The sequence below is a fragment of the Pelophylax lessonae genome, assembly GCF_965119305.1.
Source record: "Pelophylax lessonae genome assembly, chromosome: 2".
In the NCBI taxonomy this organism is placed as follows: domain Eukaryota; kingdom Metazoa; phylum Chordata; class Amphibia; order Anura; family Ranidae; genus Pelophylax; species Pelophylax lessonae.
Genome location: NC_138769.1, coordinates 40279221 through 40289043, shown reverse-complemented (window position 1 = coordinate 40289043; position 9823 = coordinate 40279221). Strand labels below are relative to the sequence as shown.

General features: G+C 44.6%; 1 protein-coding gene across 2 annotated transcripts in view; it reads left to right on the top strand.

Annotated features, from left to right (window-relative positions):
- The first annotated feature begins 575 nt into the window (after window positions 1–575).
- Window positions 576–9823, top strand: part of LOC309548611 (cell surface glycoprotein CD200 receptor 1-B-like) — a 40368-nt gene continuing 31120 nt past the window's right edge. For both annotated transcript variants that reach the window (XM_082248587.1, XM_082248588.1), the window contains exon 1: window positions 576–687. In XM_082248587.1, the coding sequence (XP_082104713.1) occupies window positions 618–687 (70 nt within the window). In that variant the 5' untranslated portion in view covers window positions 576–617. The remainder of the gene's footprint in view (window positions 688–9823) is intronic.

Here is a 9823-nt window from a genome sequence, read left to right as displayed (position 1 = left end):
CTGCCGGCACTGAGGAGCTACATTTCATTGAGGGAACCATGAATGCCAACATGTACTGTGACATGCTGAAGCAGAGCATGATCCCCTCCCTTCAGAGACTGGGCCGCAGGGCAGTATTCCAACATAATAACGACCTCAAACACACCTCCAAGACGACCAATGCTTTGCTAAAGAAGCTGAAGGTAAAGGTGATGGACTGGCCAAGCATGTCTCCAGACCTAAACCCTATTGAGCATCTGAGGGGCATCCTCAAACAGAGGGCAGAGAAGCACAAGGTCTCTAACATACACCAGCTCCATCATGTCATCATGGAGGAGTGGAAAAGGACTCCAGTGACAACCTGTGAAGCTCTGGTGAACTCCATGCCCAAGAGGGTTAAGGCAAAGCTGGAAAATAATAGTGGCCACACAAAATATTGACGCTTTGGGTCCAATTTGGACAATTTTGACGTGTTCAATACTTATTTTACTCAATGTATATTTTGTATACCCGCTCATTTTTGCCAGTGGTCTACTTGTAACCACAACAGGAAAAGTCATTCAGGAAGTCTCATCAGATCTCATAAAACTCTGCAAAAGCAAAACTAAACTGTTACCTTGTCTCAGATATTATTTGTCATGCATGATCTACAATCAATCTGCTTTCTGCTTGATCTGATCTTAATGCTTTGGGGAACCTTCTGTTCAGGTAAGACCTTTACTGAATGAGGTGGAAGAAGTTAAGTCTGATTTTCCTAATGGAAAGCCAAAGCTAACTGGTTATTATGGAAGACCGTAGAAATGGCTGTAGAAAATGATTGCATGTGCAAAGAATAATTACCGTATCTAAGGGGAGTCACTTGTAAATGTATCCGGTCGTCTCTTATTGTGTACTGTATGTAAACCCAAAATCAGTTTTTCAATATATTTAGGATCATGCCTCAATGTAAACAGAATTTTTTTTAAAGAAAATTGTTATTTGTGATATTGTAATATTGCAAAGTTTCTTACCTGGGGATCCGGGGCAGTATCTGAACTTCCTGTTTCAGGCTAACAACGCTAAGGTTCTGCCTCGCGGTTAGCAGCAGCGCTGTCTGCCTGCAATGCACAGGCCTCATTTGTCCTGCAGCCCTATGGCCAACCCAAGAAGCTTGCATGGCAGGCTGACAACGCTGCTGCTAATTTGCAAGTATTGGCTTAGTGCTGTCAACCTGAAACAAAAGGGAATGTTAGTGATAGGATCCCAAGGCAAAAACTTTGCAAGGGATTCACCAAAAAAAAAAATTCTGATTTGCTTAAAGCTTGGCTGCTCAACCTGTGGCCCTCCAGCTGTTGCAGAACTACAAGTCTCATCATGCCTCTGCCTTTGAGAGTTAACCGGGCAATGTCAGATGGGACTTGAAGTTCTGCAACAGCTGGAGGGCCACAGGTTGAACACCCATGGCTTAAAGTGTTAACTAAATACACACTGTTTAATTTACATAGCAAATTACAGTGAAATCAAGGCCAACATCCCAATAATGAACAATAATCAAAAAAAAAAAAAGAAAAGGGGTGGGATTTTAAAGGCCAATGAAGAAGGGATGATGACAAATGCAACAATTTACCAATAAAACCAATTTTTATTAAATCATAAAAATAAAAGAGAAATACAGTGCCTTGCGAAAGTATTCGGCCCCCTTGAACTTTTCGACCTTTTGCCACATTTCAGGCTTCAAACATAAAGATATAAAACTGTAATTTTTTGTGAAGAATCAACAACAAGTGGGACACAATCATAAAGTGGAATTTATTGGATATTTCAAACTTTTTTAACAAATAAAAAACTGAAAAATTGGGCATGCAAAATTATTCAGCCCCCTTAAGTTAATACTTTGTAGTGCCACCTTTTGCTGCGATTACAGCTGTAAGTCGCTTGGGGTATGTCTCTATCAGTTTTGCACATCGAGAGACTGAAATTTTTGCCCATTCCTCCTTGCAAAACAGCTCGAGGTCAGTGAGGTTGGATGGAGAGTGTTTGTGAACAGCAGTTTTCAGTTCTTTCCACAGATTCTCGATTTGATTCAGGTCTGGACTTTGACTTGGCCATTCTAACACCTGGATATGTTTATTTGTGAACCATTCCATTGTAGATTTTGCTTTATGTTTTGGATCATTGTCTTGTTGGAAGACAAATCTCCGTCCCAGTCTCAGGTCTTTTGCAGACTCCATCAGGTTTTCTTCCAGAATGGTCCTGTATTTGGCTCCATCCATCTTCCCATCAATTTTAACCATCTTCCCTGTCCCTGCTGAAGAAAAGCAGGCCCAAACCATGATGCTGCCACCGCCATGTTTGACAGTGGGGATGGTGTGTTCAGGGTGATGAGCTGTGTTGCTTTTACGCCAAACATAACGTTTTGCATTGTTGTCAAAAAGTTCGATTTTGGTTTCATCTGACCAGAGCACCTTCTTCCACATGTTTGGTGTCTCCCAGGTGGCTTGTGGAAAACTTTAAACAACACTTTTTATGGATATCTTTAAGAAATGGCTTTCTTCTGGCTACTCTTCCATAAAGGCCAGATTTGTGCAGTATACGACTGATTGTTGTCCTATGGACAGAGTCTCCCACCTCAGCTGTAGATCTCTGCAGTTCATCCAGAGTGATCATGGGCCTCTTGGCTGCATCTCTGATCAGTCTTCTCCTTGTATGAGCTGAAAGTTTAGAGGGACGGCCAGGTCTTCGTAGATTTGCAGTGGTCTGATACTCCTTCCATTTCAATATTATCGCTTGCACAGTGCTCCTTGGGATGTTTAAAGCTTGGGAAATATTTTTGTATCCAAATCTGGCTTTAAACTTCTCCACAACAGTATCTCGGACCTGCCTGGTGTGTTCCTTGTTCTTCATGATGCTCTCTGCGCTTTAAACGGACCTCTGAGACTATCACAGTGCAGGTGCATTTATACGGAGACTTGATTACACACAGGTGGATTCTATTTATCATCATTAGTCATTTAGGTCAACATTGGATCATTCAGAGATCCTCACTGAACTTCTGGAGAGAGTTTGCTGCACTGAAAGTAAAGGGGCTGACTAATTTTGCACGCCCAATTTTTCAGTTTTTTATTTGTTAACAAAGTTTGAAATATCCAATAAATCGTGTTCAACTTCATGATTGTGTCCCACTTGTTGTTGATTCTTCACAAAAAATTTAAATTTTATATCTTTATGTTTGAAGCCTGAAATGTGCAAAAGGTCGCAAAGTTCAAGGGGGGCGAATACTTTCGCAAGGCACTGTATGTATGCATATGAAATTCACACATAAAATAATCGTGTTCTCTAAGGAATCATTGTTACAAGATGCCAAATTTGTAACAATTATGTCTCACAACGAATATAGTCTGTAGGTCCTCAAAAAGCCAACGTGTTTCGCCGGAGGCTTCTTCAGGGCCAGAGAGAATTTCAAGACATTTCTTCTACAAAAATAATGTATATTGATCACATATCCCATATTTGTAAATGTCTGTGTAGCAATATTTACAGGCATTGGGCCTGATGTGGGTCTGCCATGGTCACCGGTAACACCAACAGCACATTTAAGCTGATTGCCCAAGTGTGCGATCTGAGTCAAAGAACAGTCCGGCATCTTTGGTTTGCTTTGTTTATTTTATATGGGGATGGGAGAAGGGAATGAGTGGGATACTCCTCTGGCTCAACTAGGTACAAATTGGGACAACTTGAGAAAAATGCCTTTCAGCGCTGACTTGACGCTGGCTGGATGCCGACCAACGCTTGCTGGCGCTTAAAATCACTGACTTTCTGCACTATATTAAAACTTGACTTCTGACACTCTGATCAGCTCAAAAGTCCTTGGCTTTCCTGAAGACTGACTTCTGACACTCTGGTTAGCTCAAAAGTCTTTGAAACTGCTCCCTCCAGTCCTCCCTGACTGAGGTAGCCTTTTAAACACTGCTGCTGCTGCAACTCTCAACAATGTACACTGCACCCTGTACACTTCACTGTACACTGAATACTTCAGGGCCCACCCACTGGCACTCCCTTTACTCTTCAGGGTCAACACTGGCACCCCCTTTACTCTGCTCCTGCACCGGCTAGCATAGCTCCTGGATTCCTCTGACCTTCTCTGGAGTGGTTCCCTCTCACTAGGCAGACCCCCAGGGGCAGTTTGCAGTACTCATGACTGGGAATGCTTTCCTGAAACTCGACCCCTCTTAGCTCTGCTGGTCCACAGCACACTGGATCCTCTCTGCAGCTCAGCTCAGCCCTCTGTCACCTCAGGCAAGCCATCTGGGACACCCAATTCCTCTTGACAGGAGGAGAAACAGCAATACCCTCCCTCCTGGGACTCTACTTCCCACCAAAGACGCTACGTCATGTGCTCCCCTCAAACTTATGCCCCCTCCCAAAATGCTGTGCAGCAGAATCTGCCTTTCTGGGGTAGATACAAGCCTGGGTGAGCCATTGGCTGTGTTTCCTCCACTGCCCAATGAGAGCCCTCATTGAGCACAGTGGGCAGACTCCCCATTCTCAACAGCCACACCAGGGAACCATGACAGACCAGCTGAAAATTATGGCCCTGCTGATAAGCAGCCAAGGCCCACTATACTTTTACCTAGCACCTACCTTGTAGGGTGCTACATCTGTAATACCACACTGCCAGACTAAAAAGAAAAAAAAATAATAATCCGCCCGCAGCGAAGGCTAACTGCCCAGCATGCACTAGTCAGTGACATCACAAGGGGAACGGTGCCACCTTACTTATTTAGGAACTGTCAAAGGGCAGTGACCCTTCATCATGGGTGGAGCCTTTTTTTTTTTTTTTTTAGTCCAGCAATGCGGTGCGCATAGTGGTTGACGATGGATCTACAGGGGGGACATTGTTTTTTTGTATTTTTTTAAGAAAGGCATTGTCAAAAACTGCCTCCTATTTTTATTTTTGACACTTTTTTGGGTGAATAGGTAGGGGTACAATGTACCCCATACTCATTCACATAGGGGGGGAACCGGGATCTGGGGGCCTTACCTGCAGACCCCCACAATCACAGGCCAGGGTTGGCAGGAAGAGGTTCTTGTCCCCATGTTGCCCCCCACCCCAAAACACTTCCCCTATGTTGAGGGCATGTGGCCTGGTATAGTTCAGCAGGGGGCACTCGCTCGTACCCCCCCCCCCTCTTTCCTGGCCTGCCGGGCTGTATGCTTGGATAAGGGTCTGGTATAGATTTTGGGGCGGGACCCCCACATTGTTTTTTTTTTTTTTTAAACATTTTTGTATTGCCGACAATTTAAATGTCATTTTTTCTTTTTTTTTTTCTTTATATATGTCAGTTTTGCTGCAGCAGGTTCTTTACACGGTACAGATTTGCCACTTTATAGGCAGACTAAGGGGACTCCCAGGCACGATATTTAAAGGTATTTTTATTGTTTCACTTCCAAGCATCATTAAAATCACTGCTCCTGTAAAAACAATCTTTTTTTACATAGTTAGTCAGGTTGAAAAAAGACACAGGTCCATCTGGCTCAACCAATAAAAAACAAAAAGCAAAAATAAAACACAATCATATACCCTGTGTAATGTAAAGGTTTCCATGGGGGGGGGGCTGTATAATTTAAAGGGTTCTATGGGGGGGGGGCTGTATAATGGAAAGGGTTCCATGGGAGGGATGGGCTGTTTAATGTATAGGGTTCCACTGGGGGTGGGGGCTGTGTAATGTAAAGGGTTTCACTGGGGGTGGGGGCTATGTAATGTAAAGGGTTCCACTGGGGATGGGGGCTGTATAATGTAAAGGGTTCCATGGGGGGCTGTATAATATAAAGCGTTCCATGGGGGGGCGGGGGCTGTGTAATGTAAAGGGTTCCATTGGGGGGGCTGTATAATGTAAAGGGTTCCATGTGGGGGGGAGGGCAGGGGCTGTGTAACGTAAAGGGGTTCCATTGGGGGGGCTGCATAATGTAAAGGGTCCCATGGGGGGCGGGGGCTATGTAATGTAAAGGGTTCCATTGGGGGGGGCTGTATATTGTAAAGGGTTCCATTGGGGGGCTGTATAATGTAAAGAGTTCCATGGGGGGGGGGCTGTATAATGTAAAGGGTTCCATGGGGAGAGGCTGTATAATGTAAAGGGTTCCATGGGGGGCTGTATAATGTAAAGTGGTCCATAGGAGGGGCTGGATAATGTGAAGGGGTCCATGGGGGGAGCTGTGTAATGTAAAATGGTTCAGAGGTGTAAGGAGAGCTGTGTAATGTAAATGGGTTTATGGGGGGGGGGGCTGTGAATGTAAAGGGGCCAATGGGGGGCTGTGAATTGTAAAGGGGCCCATGGGGGGGTCTGTGTTTTGTAAAGGGCCCATGGGGGGCTGTGTATTGTAAAGGGGCCTATGGGGGCTGTGTAATGTAAAAGGGTTAAGAGTTGTGGGGGTCTGGCTGTTTAATGTAAAGGGGTCCAGAGGTGTGGGGGGGCTGTGAAATGTAAAGGGGTCCAGAGGTGTGGGGGGGGCTGTGTAATGTAAAGGAAGCGATAGATGTGGAGGGGTGTAATGTAAAGGGGTCCTGAGGTGTGGGGGGGCTGTGTAATGTAAAGGGGTCAATAGGTGTGAGGTGGTTGTGTAATGTAAAGGGCTCCAGAGGTACGGGGGCTGTGAACTGTAAAGGGGTTCAGAGGTGCAGCGGCTGTGAATTGTAAAGGGGTCCAGAGGTGCAGCGCCTGTGAATTGTAAAGGAGTCCAGAGGTATGGGGGCTGTATAATGTGAAGGGGTCTAGAGGTAGAGGGGCTGTGTAATGTGAAGGGGTCCAGAAGTACGGGGGCTGTGTAATGTAAAGGGGTCCAGAGGTACAGGGGCTGTGTAATGTAAAAGGGTCCAGAGGTACAGGGGCTGTGTAATGTAAAGGGGGTCTTCCTACATTTTACAGTCCTATAGATTTCTATTAGGTTGCACGTTTTTTTCTGCATTTTCTGAAAGCGCACCAAAAGTCCAGCATGCTGCATCTTTGGCGCACTTTCAGAAAACAGGAAAATATTTTTTTTTTGGGGGGGGGGGGGGGGTGACACCATGTATTACTGCACCAGGTGACACCAACCCTAGTGACGCCACTGGAAGTAGCACATAGTAAGTGTGTCACTGCCAGTTACACCTATTTTCTGTCTAGCGCCTCAGGTCAGTCTGTGACATTTTTACAGAGGAGGAGGGGCCTGGCCACGGGGGGGAGCATAGGGAGGAGGATTATTTTGTGTTCCGGGCTGCAGTGATGACACGTTGATGTGCGGTGAGTCACCTGCCTGCCTTGGGGGGGTGCCAGATATAGGATCCGCCCCTGGTGCCAAATGCTCTAGGTAGGCCCTAGTGCCCAGTTTTATTAGGTACACGTACGAAAGAATCCAGGCCTTTTTTAAAGCAATCTACTGAGCTGGCCAGAACCACCTCTGGAGGGAGTCTATTCCACATTTTCATAGCTCTTGCTGTGAAAAAACCTTTCCGGATTTAGAGACAAAATTTATTTTCCTCTAGACGTAAAGAGTGCCCCCTCTGTGATGACCTTAAAGTGAATAACTCACCACCAAGTTCACTATATGGACCCCTTATGTATTTATACATGTTGATCATATCCCCCCCCCCCCCCTTATCTCCTCTTCTCAAGAGAGAATAAATTCAGTTCCTCCAATCTTTTCTCATAGCTGAGCCCCTCCATGCCTCTTATGAGTTTGGTTGCTGTTCTCATTTTGGAGAACTGTTGCCCAAACCTGAACTGCATATTCCAGATGAGGTCTTACTAATGATTTGTACAGGGGCAAAATGATCTCTCTCTCTGGAGTCCATGCCTCTGTTAATACAAGAAAGGGACTTTGCTTGCTTTGGAAACAGCAGCTTGGCATTGCATGCTATTATTAAGCTTAGGATCTACCAGAACACCCAGATCCTTCTCCGCTATGGATTCCCCCAGTTCTACTCCACCTTGTATGTATGATGTATGCATATTCTTAGCCCCCAAGTGCATAACTTTACATTTATTAACATTAAACCTCATTTGCCACATAGTTGCCCAAAGAAACAGTGCATTGAGGTTGGCTTGTAAGTTGGAGACATCCTGCAAGGACGTTATTCCACTGCATAGCTTGGTGCCATCTGCAAAGACTGAAATGGTACTTTTAATCCCAGACCCTATATCATTTATAAAGATAATAAAAAGTAAGGGTTCCAACACTGAACCTTGGGGTACACCACTGATAAACAATTTTAGTAACAGAAAAAAAGCCGCTCAGGTGAGGCAAAGCACTCCGGTGCAGGTCGGATCCGCCATCCAGTAGTCAAGTAATCAAAGAGAAAGTTTGACCGCACTCAGGAGAAGATGAAAATGGAAGTGTTTAATTCCCCATAGAACTTGAATACATACAGTGCATCATACAGACATGGGACAGGTTGACGCGTTTCACGACTCTTTAGATCGCTTACTCATAACCAATAGTGGGAAAAAGGTGAGAGAGCTGCATAAATAGACAGGCAACATATCAGCTGAAACAAAATTCAAGGAAATGATCAAACACACCCAGAATCTGATGTTAAAACGTCTAGCACCTGCGGATCAGTCACCTCAAACCCACTAATATCTAAAGACAAAACAAGAAAACACACACAGTATGTCCATAACAGGAAAAACTTTCTTATAAAATCACAGACATATGAAGAGTGTCCAACAATGAACTCCCCCCCAGTATATGTTGAAAATAAATAAACAAATGAGTATAAACATAAATATACACATATAAATGTGCAAAGAATGCGCTATAAATGTAAGTGTGACAAAAATTCTCATTTGTATGAGAAATGGTAAATGAAAAATACTGTGAACAAACATGTATAGATAATGAAAAATATATATATGTGCATATACATATAATAGATATATAAAAAAGTGCAAGTAAGATATGTATATACTGTATATGAATGTACATATATATAATCAATAAAAAATATATAAAATATGATAAAGATGTGTTGGAAATATTTGTAAAGGAATTGAATAGTGTGTGATTGTAGTGTGTGAAACCCACAGACATAGTACAGGAGATGGTCAGAGACTGCAGACGTACTACAGGAGATGGTCAGAGACTGCAGGCGTACTGGAAGAGAGGGTCAAAGACTGCAGACGTACTGCAGGAGATGGTCAGAGACTGCAGGCGTACTACAGGAGATGGACAAAGACTGCAGACATACTGGAAGAGAGGGTCAGAGACTGCAGACATACTGCAGGAAATGGTCAGAGACTGCAGACATACTACAGGAGATGGTCAGAGACTGCAGGCGTACTACAGGAGATGGTCAGAGACTGCAGACATACTGGAAGAGAGGGTCAGAGACTGCAGACGTACTGCAGGAGATGGTCAGAGACTGCAGACATAGTACAGGAGATGGTCAGAGACTGCAGACATAGTACAGGAGATGGTCAGAGACTGCAGACATAGTACAGGAGATGGTCAGAGGCTGCACTGCTCCATGTACTGTCTAATCTCCTATCCCTGTACATTGTCTGCTGAACACTCACCATGATCCTTTCTGATCACCATAAAAGGTGCTGTCAGTGCCCCCACACCACACATCATTTACTTACTGTGTGACACGGACAATGAGGACAGGTCCCAGACTTTCAGCATGGGCTGATCACAGCTCTGGTTGTTAGTGGGCCGAGTGATCATTTATTAGGCGGATAAGGAGAACATGTCAGGCAGTGGTTGGTTGGGACTTGGGAGAGATGACGGAGCACCAAGCTGGGAGATTTAAGATGAGGTTAGAGAGAGTCAGGCACGCATCCTCCCAGGCCTGCCCTGCCGCCAGACAGCTCAAGTCCAACTCTGCCTC